At 38.9% G+C, this 22,937-nt stretch overlaps 1 protein-coding gene and 1 long non-coding RNA gene across 7 annotated transcripts in view; one reads left to right on the top strand and one right to left on the bottom strand.

Moving 5' to 3' along the window:
• LOC112063831 (uncharacterized) overlaps window positions 1-11,329 on the bottom strand; it is a 193,665-nt gene extending 182,336 nt beyond the window's left edge. For all 5 annotated transcript variants that reach the window (XR_003679576.2, XR_008617215.1, XR_002891206.2 and 2 more), the window contains exon 1: window positions 11,101-11,329. This is a non-coding gene — a long non-coding RNA (uncharacterized lncRNA). The remainder of the gene's footprint in view (window positions 1-11,100) is intronic.
• Window positions 11,330-11,451: 122 nt separating this feature from the next.
• ZNHIT6 (zinc finger HIT-type containing 6) overlaps window positions 11,452-22,937 on the top strand; it is a 57,037-nt gene continuing 45,551 nt past the window's right edge. Inside the window, exons 1-5 of one of the 2 annotated variants that reach the window (XM_024119549.2) lie at window positions 11,452-12,290; window positions 13,474-13,539; window positions 13,627-13,733; window positions 13,819-13,904; window positions 21,814-21,917. In XM_024119549.2, the coding sequence (XP_023975317.1) occupies window positions 11,620-12,290; window positions 13,474-13,539; window positions 13,627-13,733; window positions 13,819-13,904; window positions 21,814-21,917 (1,034 nt within the window). In that variant the 5' untranslated portion in view covers window positions 11,452-11,619. The remainder of the gene's footprint in view (window positions 12,291-13,473; window positions 13,540-13,626; window positions 13,734-13,818; window positions 13,905-21,813; window positions 21,918-22,937) is intronic. The other variant, XM_028489195.2, reaches the window with a different exon arrangement.

Consider the following 22,937-nt stretch of genomic DNA (forward strand, 5'->3'; position numbering starts at 1 on the left):
GACCTGGAGTCTGTCATACAGAGTGAAGTAAGTCAGAAGGAGAAAAACAAATACCGTATGCTAACACATATATATGAAATCTAAGAAAAAAAAAATGTCATGAAGAGACTAGGGGTAGGACGGGAATAAACACAGACCTACTAGGGCATGGACTTGAGGATATGGGGAGGAGGAAGGGTAAGCTGTGACGAAGTGAGAGAGTGGCATGGACATATATACACTACCAAATGTAAAATAGATAGCTAGTGGGAAGCAGCCGCATAGCACAGGGAGATCTGCTCGGTGCTTTGTGACCACCTAGAGGGGTGGGATAGGGAGGGTGGGAGGGAGGGAGACGCAAGAGGGAAGAGATATGGGAACATATGCATAACTGATTCACTTTGTTGTAAAACTGAAACTAACACACCATTGTAAAAGATTTATACTCCAATAAAGATGTAAGAAAATAATAATAATAAAAAAAAATAAAAGGAAAAAAGTGGGAGTACAAAGAAAAAAAAAGACCATAAAAAACACAAACACATGGAGGCTAAACAATATGCTGCTAAAGAACCAATGGAACACTGAAGATATCAAAGCAGAAATCAAAAAGTATCTACAGACAAATGAAAATGAAAATACAACGGTCCAAAACCTATGGGATGCAGCAAAAGCAGTTCTAAGAGGGATGTTTATAGCAATACAATCTTACCTCAGGAAACAAGAAAAATCTCAAGTAAACAACCTAACCTTACACCTAAAGGAACTAGAGAAAAAAAGAACAAAAATTCCAATGTTAGTAGAAGGAAAGAAATCATAAAGTTCAGAGCAGAAATAAATGAAATAGAGATGAAGAAAACAATAGAAAAGATCAATGAAACGAAAAGCTGGTTCTTTGAAAAGTTAAAAAAAATTCTTAAACCTTTAGCCAGACTCACCAAGGAAAAAAAGGGAGAGGTCTCAAATCATTAAAAGTAGAAATGAAAAAGAGAAGTTACAACAGGCACCACAAAAATACAGAGGATCCTAAGAGACTACTACAAGCAACTATATGCCAATAAAATGGACAACCTAGAAGAAAAGGACAAATTCTTAGAAAGGTACAATCTCCCAAGACTAAAACAGGAAAAAATAGAAAATATGAACAGACCAATCACAAATACTGAAATTGAAACTATGATTTGAAAACTTCCAACAAACAAAAGTCCAGGACCATATGGCTTCACAGGCAAATTCTACAAACTTTTAGAGAAGAATTAACATATCCTTCTAAAAATATTCCCAAAAATTGCAGAGGAACATTCCAAACTCATTCTATGAGGCCACCATCACCCTGATACCAACACCAGACAAAGATACCAAACACACACACAAAATTACAGGCTAATATCACTGATGAACACAATACAAAAATCCTCAACAAAATACTAAAAAACTGAATCCAACAATACGTTAAAACAATCATACACCATGATCAAGTGGGATTTATCCCAGGCATTCAAGGATTTTTCAACAACTGCACATCAAACAGTATGACACACCACATCAACAAACTGAAGAATAAAAACCATATGATCATCTCAATAGATGAAGAAAAAGCTTTGGACAAAATTCAACACCCATTTATGATAAAAACTCTCCAGAAAGTGGGCACAGAGGGAACATACCAACAACATAATAAAGGCCATATATGACAAACCTACAGCTAACATACTCAATGGTGAAAAAATGAAAGCATTTCCTCTCAGATCAGGAGCAAGACAAGGATGCCACTCTTGCCACTTTTATTCAGCATGGTTTTGGAAGTCCTAACCATGGCAATCAGAGAAGAAAAAGAAATAAAGGGAATCCAAATTGGAAAACAAGTAAAACTGTCACTGTTTGTAGATGACATGATACTACACATAGAAAATCCTAAAGATGCCACCAGAAAACTATTAGAGCTAATCAATGAATTTGGTAAAGTTGCAGGATACAACATTAATACACAGAAATCTGTTACATTTCTATAACTAACAAAAAAAGATCAGAAAGAGAAATTAAGGAAACAATCCCTTATACCATAGCATCAAAAAGAATAAAAGGGCTTCCCTGGTGGCGCAGTGGTTGAGAGTCCGCCTGCTGATGCAGGGGACATGGGTTTGTGCCCCGGTCTGTGAAGATCCCACGTGCCGCGGAGCGGCTGGGCCCGTGAGCCATGGCCGCTGAGCCTGCTCGTCTGGAGCCTGTGCTTCGCAACAGGAGAGGTCACAACAGTGAGAGGCCCGCGTACCACAAAAAAATAATAATAATAAAGAATAAAGTATCTAGGAATAAACCTACCTGAGGAAGCAAAAGACCTGTACTCAGATACTGATGAAAGAAATCGAAGGTTACACAAGCAGATAGAAAGATATACCATGATCCTGGATTGGAAGAATTCATATTGTCAAAATGACTATACTACCCAAGGCAATCTCCAGATTCAATGCAATCCCTATCAAATTACCAATGGCATTTTTTGCAGATCTATAAGAAAATATCTTAAAATTTGTATGGAAACACAAAAGACCCCAAATAGCCAAAGCAATCTTGAGAAAGAAAAATGGAGCTGGAGGAATCAGGTTCCCTGACTTCAGACTATACTATAAAGCTACAGTAATCAAGACAGTATGGTACTGGCACAAAAACAGACTTATAGTTCAAAGGAACAGAATAGAAAGCCCAGAAATAAACCCATGCACCTATGGTCAATTAATCTACAACAAAGGAGGCAAGACTATACAATGGAGAAAAGACAGTCTCTTCAATAAGTGGTACTGGGAAAAATGGACAGCTACATGTAAAAGAAAGAAATTAGAACATTCTTTAACACCATACACAAAAATAAACTCAAAATGGATTAAAGACCTAAATGTAAGGCCAGAGGAAAACACAGGCAGAACACTCTTTGACATAAATCGCAGCAATATCTTTTTGGATTTACCTCCTAGAGTAATGAAAATAAAAACAAAAATAAACCAATGGGACCTAATAAAACTTAAAAGCTTTTGCACAGCAATGGAAATCATAAACAGAACAAAAAGACAACCCATGGAATGCGAGAAATATTTACAAATGAAGCAACTGACAAGAGATTAATCTCCAAAATATACAAATAGCTCATGCAGCTCAATATCAAAAAAACAAAAAAACCCAATCAAAAAAAAAATGGTGTGAAAAGATCTAAATAGATATTTGCCCAAAGAAGACATACAGATGGCCAAAAAGCACATGAAAAGATGCTCAACATCACTAATTATTAGAGAAATGCAAATCAAAACTACAATGAGGTATCACCTCACACCAGCCAGAATGGCCATCATCAAAAAGTCTACAAGCAGGGGCTTCCCTGGTGGCGCAGTGGTTGAGAATCCGCCTGCCGATGCAGGGGTTGCGGGTTCGCGCCCCGGTCCGGGAGGATCCCACATGCCGCGGAGCGGCTGGGCCCGTGAGCCATGGCCGCTGGGCCTGCGCATCCGGAGCCTGTGCTCCGCAACGGGAGAGGCCACAACAGAGGGAGGCCAGCATACCACAAAAAAAAAAAAAAAAGTCTACAAGCAATAAAAGCTGGACAGGGTGTGGAGAAAAGGGCACCCTCCTACACGGTTGGTGGAAATGTAAATTGGTAGAGCCACTATGGAGAACAGTATGGAGGTTCCTTAAAAAACTAAAAATAGAGTTGCCATACGATCCAGCAATCCCACTTCTGGGCATATATCTGGAGAAAATCATGCTTCGAAAAAATATATGCACCCCAATATTCATTGCAGCACTATTTACGATAGCCAAGACATGGAAGCAACCTGAGTGTCCATTGACAGAGGAATGCATAAAGAAGATGCGGTACATATATACAATGGAATATTACTCAGCCATAAAAAAGAATGAAATAATGCCATTTGCAGCAATATGGATGGACCTAGAGATTATGATACAAAGTGATGTAAGTCAGACAGAGAAAGACAAATATCATATAATATCACTTATATGTAGAATCTTTAAAAAAAAGATACAAAATAACTTAATTACACAACAGAAGCAGACTCACAGACATAGAAAACAAACTTATGTTTACCAAAGGGGAAAGGTGGGGGGAGGGATAAATTAAGAGTTTGGGATTAACATATACACACTACTATATATGAAATATATACTCAACAAGGACCTACTGTATGGCACAGGGAACTCTACTCAACATTCTGTAATAATGTATATGCGAAAAGAATCTGAAAAAGAGAATTATACATATATGTATAATTGAATCATTTTGCTGTACACCTAAAACTGACACATTGTAAATCAACTCTACTCCAATATAAAAAAATGTTAAAAAAATATCAAAAACAATATGTGAAACAAGCTTTATCTTGATTCAAACTATTCCAGAAGATAAATCTAAGAAAAAAGTTATAAAACCTATTTTTAAACAACAGCATCAAGAAAAATAAGTATATGTAATCCCTAATTGACTACTTAGAAGGGTAATATCATTTAGATATATGTATATAAAAATAAACAGTTTTACTATACTATGATCACATTTAATCCATGCATACCCTCCTGATAAGCCAAAAGAATGTCTCACTTTGTCCATTTCAGTAGAGAAAACTACTTTGAACTCTAGCAACCCATAGCATTCTAAGGACCTCCAAGAATTCCACAATGTTTTTTTTACCTTCTCCTGGCTCAAAACTTTATGCATAAATGATTATGTAAAAAATCCAGAACCAGAGGGAGAGAAAAAAAGAGAGAGAGAGAGAGAGAGACGGACTCATTGAGAATGAGAAAAGAAAAACCATAACTCTAAGGCTCTAAAAAGCCTTGAATTTTAGGTGTAAGTTTCACATATTTCTTGGAAAAAGTCTCCCAATTCTGAATTCATTCAATTAAAACTGAGCAATTCAAAAAAAAAAACAAAAAACAAACAAACCTATGTACGCTGTTGGTGGGAATATGAATTCATGCAGTCATTGTGGAAAACAGTATGGAGGTTTCTCAAAAAACTAAAAATAGAACTACCATATGAGCCAGCAATTCCACTCCTGGGTATATATCTGAAGAAAACAAAAACACTAATTTGAAAGGACACAGGCACCCCAATGTTCATAGCAGCATTATTTACAATTGCCAAGATATGGAAGCAACCTAAGGGTCCATCAACAGATGAATAGGTAAAGGGGAGGCGGTATGTCTTTACAATGGAATACTACTCAGCCATAAAAAAGAACGAAAGTTTGCCATTTGCAGGAACATGGATGAACTTGGAGGGCATTATGCTAAGTGAAATAAGACAGATAATGCATGATATCACTTATATGTGGAATCTATAAAATACAACAAACTAGTGAATATAACTGTTACTCAATGCAAGTCCATGTGCCCAACACACAGTGAAGCCAAACAATATCAAAATGTTGGAGTCTGGAGCAGAGAAAGGTTTACTGCAGGGCCATGCAAGGAGACGGGTGGCTCAGGCCTTAAAAATCCCAAACTCCCCGAAAGCTTCTAGCAAAGCCTTTTATAGGAAAGGTGAGGGAGGGGCGTGGTTAGTTGTTGCAAACTTCTTGGTGTCAGATCCTTCGTTTTTGAGGTCAGGTCATAGGTCACGATGTTCCTGTAAACCTCCACCCAAACAAAGGTTATTCTCTGTTCTGACAAGAAAGGGCAAGGACCCAAGGTTCAACTTTTGACCTCTGAGGTCCAAGCCCTGTCTACGAGGAAGGGGTCCCTTCGCAGGCTGGTCACCCTGCCCAGGAGCCTTCGTCCAGTACCCAGTCTGGGTCCTCCCACCAGAGCCCAGACCCAGCTGAGGAGGCAGATCTCAGTTGGTGGCGCCCTCCCGGCCAAGTCCCAGACCCTGCCCAGCCATCACCAGTGAGGGAGCAAGGTGCCCAGGACTCAACTGGCCCTCAGGCTCCTCAGGCCGCCCAAACGGGTGCCGGATTTCCCAGACTGCGACCCATGGACACAGCTGCCACCGTTAGGTCGCAGAGGTGGGGATGGGGGAGAGGGTCGCTGCTGCTTCAAGGCCTAGGTCCAGCCAGTGGGTGGCCGTGGTGAGGGCTCTGGAGCCCTGCAGGACACAGCCCTCAGCCTGTCCCCGGCTCCTCAGCTCACCCGCCGGCCCAAGGCCAGGGGGCCTGGAGGGCCCCAGGGAGAAGGCCGAGATCCGCCTCTCACGGCACTCTCTGCCCCGAGGAACACTGCATGCAGACTGCTGGCAGAGTAGGACCTCTAACCGCCAAGCGCTAACGGTCGCATGCTAATAGCTGTGCGCTCGCCCCGCCGCTATTACATAACACAAAAGAAGACTCACAGATACAGAGAACAAGCTACTGGTAGCCACTTGGGGGAGGGGCGGCAGGAGGGGCAATATAAGAGTTGGGGAGTGCGAGGTACAAACTATTTGTTGTAAGGCAGGCTCAAGGATGTATCGTACCAACACAGGGAATACAGCCAATACTGTGTAATAACTAAATGGAAAATAACCTTGTAAAATTGTATTAAATTTTTTAAACTTAAAAAGTAAAAGATAAGAAAAAATAGGCAAAAGATTTGAATAAACATTTCACTAATAAACATTTCACATACGAATGACCAGTGAGCACATGAAAAGATACTCAACATCATTACTAGTCATTAAGAAAATGCAAATTAAATTCACAATGAGATACCACTATATACCCATAATCAAAAAGACTGACCATACCAAATTTGGGCAAGAAATGTAGAGAAACTGGAACCCTAATACTTTGCCAGTGGGAATGTAAAATGGAATAGCTATTTTGGGAAACAGTTTGACTATTTCTTAAAAAATTAAACATAAACTTTCTACATGGCACAGAAATTCCACTCCCAGGTACCTATCTACTCAAGGGAAATGAAAATATATGTATACACAAAGACTTATATGTGAATGTGGAAGCAGAATTATTCATAATACCAAACCTGGAAGCAATCCAAATGTCCATCAGCTAGTAAAGGAATGAACAAAATGTGAGATATCTATACAATGGAATATTATGTAGAAATAAAAAAGGAACAAACTACCAATACATGCTACAACATGGGTAAGCTTCAAAAACTTTACACTAAATGAAAGAAGCCAAACTCAAAAGACCACATATTGTATGATTTCATATGACACTTCCAAGAAAGGCAAATCTATAGAGATAGAAAACAGATCAATGGTTGCCTGGGAACAGAGACTGACTGCAAATGGAAACAATGGAATTTGGGGAGAAGATGGAAATGTTCTAAAACTGGACTGTTGTGATGGTTGCACAACTCCATAAATTTAAAGTTACTGAATTGTAAGTTTATAATAGGTGTATCTTTTTAATAGGTGTATTTTTATGTGAATTATACCTCAAGGAAGCTGTTACAAATAACACACAATAAAACAACTCTATGTATTTCACAAAGACGTGTTTATGTAAGGAACCATATCAAATGCACGAGAGCGAGGGGGAGGGTAATGAGAGTGGAGATGTACAAATGACGAAAACATTAAAGAAAGGATTGTCGCACATGGTGAGAATGTGCCGAGAACTGGGGAATGTGATTATCTCAGCTTTGTCCTCCACTGTCTGAAAGAGAAAACAAGTAAGCTGTCATCAGTGAAGCTTTCAAAATTACTAGCAGAATGAGGAAAATAATACTTATAATTATAAAATGCTTTACTGTTTAAAAGCTTACATACATTTTCTCATTTAATTCTCAAAACAGCTCTGTTAAATAGGAATAACTATCTCCATTTTACAGATGAAGAAACCAAATTAGACGTGGCGTGGTCACACAACTAGTGGCTACTAGTAGCTAGTAGCACGTAGCTTGGAGACTTAAACCCAATACTTTTCCCACTGTCTTCAGAGAACACTGCCCAGATCAAACTGGTCTTCCCTGACAACTCCACAATCATGTTTACACTAAGAGATCCCACCCCCCTTACTTTGCTTATCCAATCAGACTCTTCCCCAGACATTTGGAATTGGACAATAGTGAGTCTCCATGACTACACGCACTGAGGATATATAAACTGGGGGGTTGTGGAGTGGCTGTATTTTTTAACAAGGTACATGGAAAAGAGAGACAACTGGCCTTCAAAGAAAGAAGAACGAAGCGATTCAGTGACAAAAGGCCCTGTGGCCACCGAGGCAAACACGCATTCACACTGTGGTAGCCATGGAGAGGTGCCACCCAGATACCCCTTCAAAGAACTTGACACGCAGCCACAACAAGTGCAGTCAGCAGCCTCCAGCTGTCAGCTCCAGCTGCAGAGAAGCCTACTGCCCAAGATCACGCCCTTTCTGGGGCAGCCTGCATCAGGTGACTGAGTGGGGTCAGATATAAAGCATGGAGCAGTTCTGCCTGATGCAGGACACTCGAAAGAAAACGCTTTCTCCAGAGCTACCCAGCAAGTTGGCCAAGGATTTGTCAGACCTTCATCACATCTTAAATTCTCCCTTTGACCAATCCTGCTTCCTCCTCCTTCCTTTCACAGGCATTGAACCCTAATAACTCCTATCAGCATCTGTTTCTCAGTAACCCAACATGCAACCCATCACAACACATGCCCACAAGATAAAATTCAGGCTTCCAGGCTTTCTGGTTCCTGCCTCTTGTGTGGGCCCAGCTGCACTTCCACTTTCCGGCCTTTATTTTAACCAGGCTCAGGTGCGAACAAAGGCTTTGACCAGATCAGTAATTTTCTGTTAGAGTACTGCCACTAATAGCCACGTAATCTTGAGCAAATCATTTTATTTCTCTGGGTCTTCACTTTCTTACCTGTCCATTAAGTGGTCAGGAAAGGCCCTCCTAAATCTTTACCCTATAGTCAACCAGACAGCTGATTACACACTGCCTGCTGAGCCACCAAAATGGTTTTAACCGTCCATAATATACACTCTCTCATGGTATTTCAGTCTTAGCTTAGATACTTTCCTAGAAAGTATCCCCAGCTTTCTAGCTGTTAAATTGAACTCAACTATGATTTCGGCAAAGGGCCAGCTCCCAAAGTGAGTAGGAGAGCTGCACCATGGATGCCTGGTGCAGGGCTGGGAGACAGAGATGATAGAGGATAGCATGAAGGTTCAATCCTATACTGCAGGAGCTGGGCTTGTCCCTCTACTCCATTGAGGTAGAAAAGGGAGGGAAAGGGGTTTGAGGAACTGGATAGGAATTCAATGATAGCCCCACAAATAACTTCATCCCCCCGTCCCTGCCATGTCTGTCCCTGCAGGCAATACCCTTGCTCTATACTCCAACAACCCAAAGTTCTCTCCAGCAGGACCACTCAAGTTCCCCTTTTCCATCAAAACTGCCATTTAACAACATCACCACAACCTCTGTTACCTCCATCAAAACTACAGTCCTAAAGTGTTGATTGTTTAACTTAGTTAAGTAACTAGCTGTGATACTCTCAAGAATCCTTACTGGTTTAACGATATTCCCTCCAGTGACTGTGAAAAAAACACACAGATTACAAGAACAAATGTAGGAAAATGACAAATATCCAAAATACTCCAAAGCGTTTTTGCTTCTGGTGTCTGATTTGTAGTTTCACAACTTTCTCTGTGATCTTAAATGGACATCCGTTATTCTCATGAGAATAAACACTTCCTCTTGTTCTCATCACCCAAATGTTGTCTTAAGCAAGGCCACATGGATTCTTTCTGTCATTTAGCCCCTATTCCTAGTATAAACATGTAATCTGGCCTGCAAATCTGAGACAGGCTGGGACCTGGGACCTTTTGCTGCAGTGCTTGCACCTGGACAAAGAGTAACAGAATACAAAGAAACTATAAGGGACTAAAAATAACTGTGTGCATGTGCAGGTGGGGCAAATTAAAAACAACAAGATACAAAAAGACCAAAAACCCAACTGCCACTTCTCAGGAGTCTGCAGCAAAAGCAGGGTACTGCACTTGCACCCTGCACACAGCACCACCAAGAAGACAGGCAGACCACCTAAGCCACCCCTTAGGTGGACCCCTAGACCCACCCCTAGCCTCACCGCATGTAAAGGAACCAGCTCCCTCCTACCCACCCCCAACCCCAAGAGCCAACAAAGGCACCTGTTATTTGTTTTCGCTCCCTTGTGCTGCAGCACTAGTCCCAATAAAGTCTTGCCTGATTTTCTTATCTGGCCTCTTATCAATTTCTATTGCTTAAGGGGTCCAAGAACCCTGGTCGGTAACAGGGTTACCAGTCAGGCTCTTTTTGACTCCATGGGTAGCTGGCACCTCTAAGTATATTGACAAAACACTGTCCATATGACTCCTTTGGAAGCCTCTTCCTCATAACCCATAAGAAAATTTTACAAAACTTTCCCAACTTACTTCAATGCTCTTTCCAGTGCTACAGTATCAGTGGAGCCCCAACTAAGGTTTCAAAATTTCCTCATTCTGCTCACCCATTCAAAATTCCCATTCCCTGATGAACATGTGAATGAGTGATAACAGTTAAATGCCCTGCAAACCATAACAGGATTTGAGGGATTGGCACAAAGCAGCCCACAGCTAAAAATCCATTTCTTTGAAGTCTTGTGCAGAGAGAAAAATATGAATCTCACAGACATTATGTAAAAATTAGGTGAAAATGCCTAATGCCCAGTATGTAATATCAATTTTCAAAAGTAACTGAAACGGATGCCAGGCTAGTTTTCGTTTTCCGTGCTTTGTTTTTTTTTTTTTAAGATGTTCTAGTCCTGGGGGTTGAATTTTTGGCCCAGTCTTTAAATATGTGACATATATATATATATAAAATCTTTGTTGTATCTCTGCATTTACTTGGTTCTTTAACATATATATATGTGTATATATATATATACATATATATATATATATATATATATACACATATATATATATTCTCTCTCCTAGAGAGAATCCTGTAAGATGCTGTAAATAGGGCACTGGCTGATGCCGGCTGTTACTGACAAAGAAGTGAAAGAATTAAAGTTAATGCCCTCTTTCCTACCTGAAGCCTATCAGGATTCCCAGTAATAATAGTGACCATATGTTGAGATTCATCACTGCTAGCTTATTTCCATGCATGATTACACTTAATCATCAAAATAAACCAAAAGATTTGTAATACCATCGTCTCTGGAGTACTGCTGAAGAAACTGAAGCGTGGAGAGGCGTAATATCAGGTGTTTCTTCCATTTTCATGCAAGTTCAGAACAGATTAGGGTGGTCTTCCAATTACAAAGCTGTAAGGGTCCCGCTTATCCCCCCGGCGCGGAGCCCCTCTGCTCTCTTTAAGCGGAAGTGTGGGGCCACGTGCATAGGGCGCGGCCTCCCCAAGGGAAGGGTTTGGTGAAACCCCGCCCCGAAGGCGGGATGACAGTGGGCGTGGCCTCACGCGGATACCGTAGGATCTGTGCCGGACTGCAGCACAGCCGTAAAGAGCTCCACGAGTCGTGAAGCGGCAATGCGCGGAAGCGTTGCTTTACGACTCTTTGGATAGACGCGCCGGGTCGGCCTTTTCCGCTTGCTAGTTCTCTGATCCACACGTGGACCGCCGTCTGTGTTCTGGCCAGAAATTCATTCCTATTGGCGTGGACCAGCCATATTGAAGGACAGAGTGGCAACGGAGGTCAAGGATCTTGAGCTGATGGATTTTGCTGCTGAAAATGAAGAGACGTCGGGAGGAGGTCTCCAGAGTGGAGCTGAAGGGGCGCGGCTAAGTCTCGAGTCAGATGGAGAGAGAGTCAGGGGCACAGTAGGAACCGAGGAGGCCGGCGGTGGAGAGGCGGGGAATGGACTGACCGGAATGGGGAAGACAGGGGAAGGGGAAGAAGGAAATGGACCAAGGGCAGAGGAGATGCGAGTGGACCTAGCAGTTGTGAAGCAAGAAGTAATGGACTGGTCAGAAATGGAAGAAGGTATGCGGAATGACCAGTGGGTAAAGCAGGAGGTGGAGGATGGGCCTGAGGTGAAAGAGGAAAAACCAGGCACGTTGGAGGTGAAGCAGGAGACGGATAGTAGTTTGATTGTAAAAGAAGAGAACGTGGAAGAACCAGAGCTAAAGGAAGAGAAAGTGAAGGTGAAGGAAGAAGTGATGGACTGGCTAGAAGTGAAGAAAGAGAAGAAAGATAGCTTGGAGATTAAAGGCGAGGAGATGTTTCTTGATCAGAACGTAAAAAAGGAGGAAATAATGGATGAAGTGTGTGTAAAAGAAGAGAAGTATTTCCCTAAAGAAGAAGTGATGGATGATACGAAGGTGAAAGAAGAGCCTCAGATAAATCCCCCAGTGGGCTCCAAGCGGAAACTGGCCATGTCAAGGTAGGGCAAGGAGAATTCCATTGGGGGAATAAAGCTATGGAATCCTCTGTTGTTTAGATTGAAAGAAATTACACTACCAGTAGGGTGTGGAATAATGATAAATAAGTGCCAGTTTGGGTCCCTGGAGCCTGAATGATGGGGGCGGGGGGCGATTGGGAAGGGAGGGTTTTGTCAAATGACAATAAATTCAGTGAAAATATGTGAGGTTGGTACTAGTGTCCAGTGGCCAAGTTAGGAAGTGAAAATTCTTGGGGCCAGAAAGCCCCTGGACCAGAATCTGGCTTGACTTAATATGCTCTTGGCTCAGTATTCTTTTGAGAGAGGATAGGTGTAAGGAAAATTCTAATAAAACCAACAAGGACAAAGTGGAGTAAGTTAAAATTAGACAAAATACACTCGAACTCACCCAACTGTCTAGTTTCTCTATGGGTACTATGAATATTTATTGCTTTTGATTTAATTTCCTTATAGTGTGATAATGAGGCAGCATAGGAAATAAGAGTAGTCAGTTTCTTGGGATTATCACTGTCTCGAACACAGTGAGTAAAACAAAAGTAGCTGTAGTTTGATTGTCAGTATCCCAAGATCCTAAAAGAACAGTTGAAGACAGATGATGGATAAAAGCATTTCTAGATTATTTTGACGCCTATTCTAGGTTGGGTGAGGAGTTGAGAAAGAAAGATGCAACTGCTACTCTCTAAATTTGCCTGGGTCTTATATCTTTTTCTGGTGTGTCTGCCTTTGAGATAAATAAACATAGCTCATGGATTGGACTTCTGGGTATGTGCACACACACAATTGTTAACAGTGTCAAGAGTTACAAGTTAAAATATCAAATGATCTCATTCTCAGATTATAGTAGAAAAGGAAGTCAAAGTGAGATGATTTTTTTTAATTTAATACGTGTTTTCTTGAATTTTTTTCTTGAATTACATATCATTCTTGAATTACATATCATTAACAACATTGTAAATGTATTTGTCGTTTCCTAGAGGAGAATTTTCTAACGATGTTTGACAGCTATCAAGTATTTCATAAGAGTTACTTGCATCTACTTTATTCACTATGATTACATGTCTGTAAATTGATTGTGATGAGTAATTGACTCAGCATTACAAGTTTATAAATAAACATGTAAAATTAATATTTGATAATTTATCAAATTTCATGTGGGCTTTTGTAGATGTGAAACTTGTGGTACAGAAGAAGCAAAGTACAGATGTCCACGTTGTATGCGCTATTCCTGCAGGTATATATGTCATTTCCTACCCTGTTATCTCTGCCCGTACCCTTTTTACCTCAAAGTGTAAAAGTACCTCCTCGTTTGTCTCTTCAGTTTGCCCTGTGTAAAGAAACACAAAGCAGAACTGACATGTAATGGAATTCGAGATAAAACTGCATATGTTTCAATGCAACAATTTACTGAAATGAATCTCCTAAGTGGTAAGCCATCTTCTGCATAGCCGATTGATGCTTCCTGGCCATTGGCATATATCATTTGTTTATTTTTCTATTTCAAAATTGGTAGATTATCGATTTTTGGAAGATGTGGCAAGAACAGCAGACCATATTTCTAGAGATGCTTTCTTGAAAAGACCAATAAGCAATAAACATGTAAGTATTTCTTCTACTCCCTTCCATTTAGAATTTCTTCTAATGAATTAGATTCTTTTTTTTTTTTTCACTCAACAAATATATTAAGTTACTAGGGATACAGCAGTGACCAAAACAAGGTCCTTCTCCTCATGGAGCTTGTATTGTAGCAGGAGAGACAGGAGATGAGTCGAGGGACAAATATAATTTCAGGTAACGTTAAGTGCATGTGGAAGATAGGACACAGGAGATTAAAGAAAATGAAAATGGTGTTTGCTGGGGGAGGGGGTTTATAAGGGTACTATTTTCCATACAGTAGTCAGGAGAGGCTTCTCTGAGAGATGACATTTAAGCGGCAGTCTGAATGATGAGAAAGAGGCAGTCATGTGAAGGTTTGGAGAAAGACTTTCCAGGTAGAGACAAAAGCAAAAGGAAAGAATGAGTCAGGGATGAGGTTAGGGTGTTTGAGGAATTAAGACGGGCAAGGTGACAGAAGCGTAGTTGAGTGAGGAGCATGTTGAATGTGAGGTTAAAGAAACTAGTGAGGGCTCCTAGTGTATTTGAAGTAAAAATGGAAGCCATGGGTGGATATTGAGCCTGTTTGCTTTTTGAAAGATCACTCTTGCTGCTCTCTGGAAAGTGGACTTGAGTAGGCAAGAGTGGAAGATTGGAAGCTGGGAGAGAAGTTATAAGGCTGTTGTTGTTGTTCTAGTCAGAGAGGATGCTGTTAGAATTATTGGGAAGTGATTAGATTTGAATTTTGAAGGAAGAGCTAACAGGACTTGTTGTTTTAATATACTTAATTTTCATACTTTCATCCCTTTTACATTCCTTATGCACTATGCAAAATTAAAAGCTTACATATTTGAAGTATTTTGCAACTGCTATTGTTCTAAAATTTCTTTAATAATATTATTAAATCACATCATGGAATTATGTTCGTTTTTCAGTACCATTTTGGTATTGGAGTTGCAGAATTTTAGTACCTTTTAAACAGTTTATTTTATTGGTGTTATTGGTACAGACATGACATTACCCACATCTGAAAGAAAAATTACCATGCACCAAGTCTTTTTTTCCCTCAAGCTTAATTAGACATAATTAAATTCTACTTAAAAGATAAATTACTTTTTAAATTTTTTTGTGTGAAATATGGCATGCATATAAAAAAGCATAAAATAGAAATACACCTTTTTTTTTTTTTGGCTACTTTGGGTCTTCGTGGGCTTTCTCTAATTGCAGTGAGCAGGGGCTAATCTTCAGTGCGGTGCATGGGCTTCTCATTGTGGTGGCATCTCTTGTTGTGGAGCACAGGCTCTAGGCGCGTGGGCTTCGGGTAGTTGTGGTGCATGGGCTCAGTAGTTGTGGTTCACGGGCCCTAGAGACCAGGCTCAGTAGTTGTGGCGCACGGGCTTAGTTGCTCCACGGCCTGTGGGATCTTCCCAGACCAGGGCTCGAACCTGCGTCCCCTGCATTGGCGGGTGGATTCTTAACTACTGCACCACCAGGGAGGTCCAGAAATACACCATTTAATGAATAATTATGCAGTAAACATCCATGTAACTACCACCTAGGTCTAAAATTAGAACATTACCAGCTTCTCAAAAGTTCCTGCCACCAGCTAATGCCCTTTCCTGAACCATTCTTATTTCTGGATTTTCTGTAATAAATGGACTCTGGGTTTTCTAAATTTTAGAAACAGTGAACAGAACACTTCTCTTTAGGAATTGTGGTTTGCTCATACATATGTTTTTTTGGGGTTTATACCTAGAAGCTGAATTGCTTTGTTGTGACGTATGCATATCTTCAATTTGACTATATGTTACCAAAACATTTTCCAAAGTGGTGATACCAGTTTATACTCACAGTAGTGTTTAAGTGTACCTATTGTCGCCTCCTCTTCAATACTTGACTTGGTCAGAGTTTCTGAGTTTTTGTCAATTTGATGTCTGTGTTATTTTATTATGATTTTTAATTTGTAGTTGTCTGATTCTTAAAGAGATTGAGCACCTTTCAAATATTTTATTGGCCCATTGGATATTCTTTGTGGTATGCCTGTTAAGTCTTTTGTTCATCTTTTCATTGGTCAGTTGTTTTTTCTTACTGGTTTGTAGTAATTCTTTGTATTTTTAGATGCTAGTTGTTAGTTGGTTGTATCCGTTGTAAATTCCTTCTTTCATTCTGTGGCTTGTCTTTTTACTCTCTTTAGAGTTTTATGGTAAACAGATGTTCCTAATTTTCATGTAGTAAAAATTGTTGTATGTTTCCTTTATAGTTAATAGTTGTATGAGTTTATAAAGAAATCCTTCCCTACCTTGTTATGAAGCTATTCTCCTGTAACTATTTTCTAAAAGCCTTACAGTGTTGCATCTCCCATTTATGTCTGTAAACATGGAATTGATTTTTGTCTAGCATGTCAAGTGGAGGTCCTATGTAATTTTCCAGATGGATAATCTACTTTTTCTAGCATCATTTATTGAAAAAATTCATCCTTTCCCTACTTGTTTGCAGGACCATCTTTGTTATATATCAAGCATCCATATATGCTTGGGTCAGTTTCTGGCCTGTCTGTTCGTTCTGGTGGTCCTCTTATCTATCCACACCAAAGCTCAATACTCTAAACTATTGTAGTCTTTTACTGAAACTCGCTGAAAGAGTAAGTCCTCCCACTTCATTCATTTTTTAGAATATAGCCATTTTTCTAGAATATTTTCTAGAGTATTTTCTAAAATATGTCTGTGGCTCTTTGTAATTTTATACAAATATGAAAAATCAGCCTATTGATTCTACAGTCTTACCTTCCCCACCTGGGAATTTTGATTGGGGTTGCATTTATTTTGTAGAGTTACTTGAGTGAATGGATTTTACAGCATTGAATGTTTAAATTCTTGACTGTAGTATCTCTGCATTTATTTGGTTCTTTAACATCTCTAATTTTCTCAGTGAAGGTCTTGCATATTTCTTATTAGATTTATTCTTGGGCACTTTATTTTTTCATACTGTTTTAAGTAGTGTTTTATTTTTAATGTTTTATTATCTCTTTGCTGGTATTTAGGAATGAGATATTTTTGTTGTCTATTTTATAGTAGTAACCATATTAAAATCTGTCCCAATACCTTATCTATAGATTCTTTGAGATTTTCTCTGTAAACAGTTCATCACAATTTGTTTCTGTTTTTCTGTCCTTGTTCTTTTATCTCTTTTTCTTGTCTTATTGGTATAGCTAGGACTTCCAATAATGTCAAATAGTGCTGGTGATAGTAGATATTTATGTTGTAAGTCGAAGTCCATCCCTAGGTTTGATGATTTGCTGAAAGGATTCACAGGATGCAGCATACAGTTGTACTCATGGCTAAAATTTATTACAGTGAAAGGATACAGAGCAAAATTAGCAAAAGGAAAAAGTATATGGGGCACAAGGAATCCAGGAATCCAGCCACAAGCTTCCCAAAGTCCTCTTCTATTGGAGTCACATCATACGCAGTTAATTCCTCGGGCAATGGGTTGTGATAATTAATGTTTGAAGTTATTGTCTACCAGGGAAACTCACTGCCCAAGGTTTTTATTGGGGGCTGATCGCAGAAGCACCCTTGCCCTAGCACTTGCCAAATTCCCTACTTCCAGAAGGGAAGCAGATAAAACCACATTTTTGTACAATTTCAGCACAGTGAACCACTCTTATCATTATAGGAAAAGTTTTATGTTAGTGTAGGGTCCATTTACCAGTCAGTCAAATTCCCAGACACCAGCCAAGAGCCAACCTTGCCAGCAGAACTTTCTAAGGATAACAGTCTTGGGCCTGGTATATTAACTGTTCTGTACATCTTTGTTTCATAACTCCTGATCATAGAGGGAAAAGTTTCAAGATTTCACCATGATGTTTGCTTTTAAATTTTTTGTAGATACAGTTTGATATTTAGATTAAAGAAGTTCTGTTCCTAGTTTGCTAACAGATTTTAACATGAATGGTGGTTATATTTTATCAAATGCTTTTTCTGTATTTGATTATTTATTCTTTTAATATATAATATTCTAGTATGAATAATAATCTTTTAATCAATTTTCTATTGTAAGTTAAACTTGCATGGTATATTATTATCATACCCTGCTTTTTATACTTTGCAGAATTCAGTTGTATTATGTATATGTACACATTATCCATTCATTCATTTTTGCATTTCTGTCCGTGAGTGAAATGACTTCTGATTTTCCTTTTTGGTATTCTTAGGTTTCTATATCATTGTGATTTTAGTTTCATAAAATTATTTGGGAATGCTCCCATTTTGGTCCTGGATACATTAACTAACATTGGGGTTATTCCTTCCATGGGAGTTTGGTAAAATTTATTAATGGGCTTCTGAAGTTTGTTCTTTACTGTTTATTGGACTATTTAGGTTTTCTCTGTCTTCTTGAGTCATTGTTAGTAGACTACATTTTTCTAAGAATTTTTCCATTTTACCTAAATTTTCAGATGCATTGGCATAAAGTTCTTCATATTTTCCTTTACGTGTCTGTAGAAGTTGTATTATCATTTGTGATAATCCTTATTTGTGTCCTCTTTTTTTCTAGATCAGTTGCTATTGTGAATTCCTTTTCTATTTTGTTAATGTGTCCTCTTGACTTTTGCTATATCCTTTTATATTTTTAGCTTAATTGCATTGTGGTCAGAGAACATATTTTTTCTGAGTTCATTCTTTTAAAATACATTAAGACTTGTGTTTATGGCCCAGCATATGGTCAGATTTTGTAATGTTCTCTGCTTGGGAAAGAAAAATTATTCTGCATTTGCTAAATCTAGTATTCTAAATATATTCCTTTAGGTCAGATTTGTTAATTATGTTGTTCAGATTGTTTACAGTGCTACTGGGTTTTTTTTTGTTTTTTGTTTTTTGTCTGTTTTTTCTATCAGTTACTGAGAGAGATGTGTTAACATTTCCCAATAGATAAAATCAAAAGGATTTGTATGTTTCTCCTTATGGTTCAGTTAGCTTTGCTTCATATGCTTTAAGGCTAAATTATTAGCTGCATACTTCAGGAAATTCTTGGTGTATTTAACCTTTGGCATTATGATGTGACCCTTTTTGTCTCAAGCTTTTTGTGTACTTTATCTGGTATTGAACTATTTCAGTCCTTTGGTTGGTATTTGCATGGTGTATTTTGTCCCTTACTTTTACTTTAGGCCTTTTTGTATCTTTATGTTCTGGATGTACCTTTTCAAAGTACCATATGATTGGGTTCCAGTTTTTCTCCATTCTGACAATCTGGAACTTTTAACTGAGTCATCAAATTCATTTACTTTTTAATAAAATTACCTATATATTTGACTTTAAAAGTGTCACCTTACTTGTGCTATTTGTCCACTTGCTTTGTTTTGTTTTGTTCTTTTTCTTGTCTTTTGGACTAATTGAGTAATTTCTTATCATTTGAATTTTTCTTCTATCAGTTTAGAATTTATACATCCTTTTTCTATCCTTTCATTGGTTAGGCTAGACATTGCATGCATACTTCATTTATCAATATCTAAAGTTAATCAGTACCTTAAGCCTGTATTTAAGCAATGCAGTGACCTTAGAACAGGAGTTGGCAAACTTCTACCGTAAAGAGTCAGATAGTAAACCTTTTTTTCAAACCTTATGGTTTCTGTCACAACTACTCAACTCTGCCACTGTAGCAAAAAAGCAGCCATGAATAATACATAAACAAATGCGCAGGGCTGTATTCCAACAAAATTTGTTTATAAAAATAGGCAGCAGGCAGGATTTGGCCCTAGTTTGCCAGCAGTTACCTTAGAACACTTAAACTCCATTTAACACTCTACTGACTTTTCGTATTGTTTTCAGGTATTTAAATTGTCTTTTTTGTTTCAGTCTCCATACAGTAATTACTGTTTTATCCAGTCAGTGTTTGTTTTGGTTTATCTTCATGTTTCCCACTTTCTTTGCTCTTTATTTTTTCTGCCATCATCTTAGACTTTCTGTCTGAGAGATCACTTTCTACCTCAAGTAGAGGTAGAAAGTGATCTTTTTTTTGTGGTATGTGGGCCTCCCTCTGCTGTGACCTCTCCCGTTGCGGAGCACAGGCTCCGGACGCGCAGGCTCAGCGGCCATGGCCCACGGGCCCAGCCGCTCCGCGGCATGTGGGATCCTCCCAGACCGGGGCGCGAACCCGGTTCCCCTCCATCAGCAGGCGGACGCGCAACCACTGCGCCACCAGGGAAGCCCTCAAGTAGATCTTTTAGAATGTCCGTTAGAGAGAGTTTGCTGGTTGCCAACTCTTAGATTACTCTATCGGCATTTAAATCACTCTTAAATGATTTTTGTCTATAGAATTCTGGGTTCAGAATTACTCTTCCATTGTCTGTGGCTTCCATTTTTATTGTTGTAAAGTCATCTGTCATTTTTAACTGCCTTTGAAATCTTTTTTCTCTGGATGCATTCTTTTTATTGTTGGTCTTTTGCATTTTTACTATACTGTGAAAATGCACATTTCTTTTTATTTATCTTACTTGGGAATTATTAGATTTATTGAATCAGTGGAGTGTCTTTCATCAATTCTGGGAAATTATCAGCTCATTTCTATTAAAATATTACCTGTGCTTTATTCATTCTCTCTTTTTCTAAAACTGCCATTAAATGTGGCTTAGACCTTCTCCCTATATCATACCTACCCCTTAACCTCTCCTGATTTTGTCATCTTTTTAATCTCTAATGCAAAATTTTAGTTTGGCTTATTTAAAAATCTGTTGAGTCACTTTTTATAGTTTCTCTTCACTGCACATATTTTCAAACTTTCTTTTATTCCTTTAAATTTTGCAGAGCAGTTCTGTAATCTGTGTATGATTTTTTTAGTGTCTGAATATATAGGGAGCTCTCTCAGCTACATATTTTTTCTCTTTTGGTTCCAGTACACTGAGCCTTGTTTTCTTATATTGTTTATACTTTTTTATTTTTTGTTGAGTACTGCTTTTTTTTTCTTTAAATATTATTTGTGGGAATTTTTTGAAGGTTAGAAGAAACAGGCCTTCCTTTATTCTACCAGGTACCTAAGAACATTGCAGATCTGGACTATCTTTTTTTTTTTTTTTTTGCGGTACACGGGCCTCTCACTGTTGTGTCCTCTCCCGTTGCAGAGCACAGGCTCCAGATGCGCAGGCTCAGCAGCCATGGCTCACGGGCCTAGCCGCTCCACGGCATGTGGGAATCTTCCCTGACCGGGGCACGAACCCGTGTCCCCTGCATTGGCAGGCGGACTCTCAACCACTGCGCCACCAGGGAAGCCCACAGATCTGGACTATCTTAAACCAAGTTGAAGGTTTAAGATTGTGTTAACCACACAGCAAGGCAAATCATTTCATGGGCTAGCATGGGCTCAACCAACCTACATGATCCATGGAGTAACACGTGTCAGAGCTAGAATTCTCATATCCCATTTTGTACATCCTACATCAGTGGCTACTTTAAGTTAAGCCTTGTACTAGGCAGTGCCATAGTTCCTCCCTGAATGAAGCTACCTGACTAGTAATAGAAGCAGGCATATATATATATAGCTAACTATGGTATGAAACCATCAGTTAAAAATGAAAGAACTGTATAGGTAATCCCTGTGATTGCTAAAACCTGTATTTTTTTTTTAATCCCCATAAAATTCTTCTTTTGGCTTATAGAGTATATGGTGAAAATCACAGGCTCTGGAATTAGACAGACCTGGATTTGAATGTAGACTTTACATCTCAGAAATAGCAGAAATGGGAGTAATAATAGTACATGCCTCATAGTATTGTGAGGATTAAATGAGACATTGCTGATTAGTGCAGTTTGTGAAACATAAGTACTCAATAAATCTTAATCATTATGTTTTGAACATTGTTTTACATGCTTTTGGAATTTAAGGCATTTTAATATTAATTTGCCTATTTGTTTTTGGTTGTTAGATGTACTTTATGAAAAATCGTGCTCGAAAGCAAGCTATTAACTTAAAACTTCTACCCAATGGATTCACCAAAAGGAAAGAAAATTCAACATTTTTTGATAAGAAGTAAGTGTCTGACTTCTTTCTTAGTATATCAGATGTTCTGATTTGATTAGGAACATCTTTTAAGGTGTGGTTTACTACAGAACATTGCTACTCAAAGTGCAATCTGTGAGGTGTTTGTTATTGGTACAGGACAAGATGACTGCACAAGGTGGAAATAAACATTTAGGAACTTATGCTAATTTTATGTCATATGACTTTAATAACACTTTGGGTTTGCTGTGTGTGTGTGTCTTTGTGTGTGTGTGTGTGTGCGTGTGTGTTGTGAGAGATGGAGAGAGAGAGAAGAGAGTGTGTGTACATGTCTATCCTTCTCTCTGAGACCTAAGATACCGTGAAAGTATTTCAGAAGCTTCAAGCACAAAGCAATAAGTCAAAGCAGAATTCCTGCATATTTTTAACCAGAGCAGCTTGGCTTTTATAATCCTTTTACTTTGGGATTCCAAATAGGATTTCATTTGAGAGCCAGTGACGGAGAAGAAAGGGAACTTGGAAAACATTTAGTCTGTAGTGAATCTGTGAATACAGATAATACATTAGAGATGAGTTTCCTGCTCTCTGAAAGTGCTGGGTCAAAAAGGCCCCAGTAGTACAGAGAAGAACAGGATCCCAAAGTACTGTAAGTAGCCCACTAAATTATTGGATAATACCTTTCAAAAGTCAACATTCTGGATTTAGAGTCAAAAAACCTGAGTGAGTCCTCCCCACTTCAGCCTCTTAGTAACTGTGAGGCCTTGAGCAAATTACTTCTTTTCTCCGGGCTCCATCTGCATAATGGTGCGGGTTGTACTAGGTAAACTGTAAGGTTCCCTCACAATTTTACTACATAAATTGAAGAGACAGAATGATCAGAATTATTCTAATAAACCTTCCATCTTTTCAGAAGATACTATATTATTAGAGAATGGCATTATCCACTTATTTTATATGTTTCAAGACAAATATTTGTAAAGGTGGTTTTCCCTTTTTTTGGTTGGTTTCCAGGAGTAAAGTAATACTTTGCATTTATCAAATATGAGATGA

This window comes from Physeter macrocephalus, chromosome 4, assembly GCF_002837175.3.
Source record: "Physeter macrocephalus isolate SW-GA chromosome 4, ASM283717v5, whole genome shotgun sequence".
NCBI classification, from domain to species: Eukaryota; Metazoa; Chordata; class Mammalia; order Artiodactyla; family Physeteridae; genus Physeter; species Physeter macrocephalus.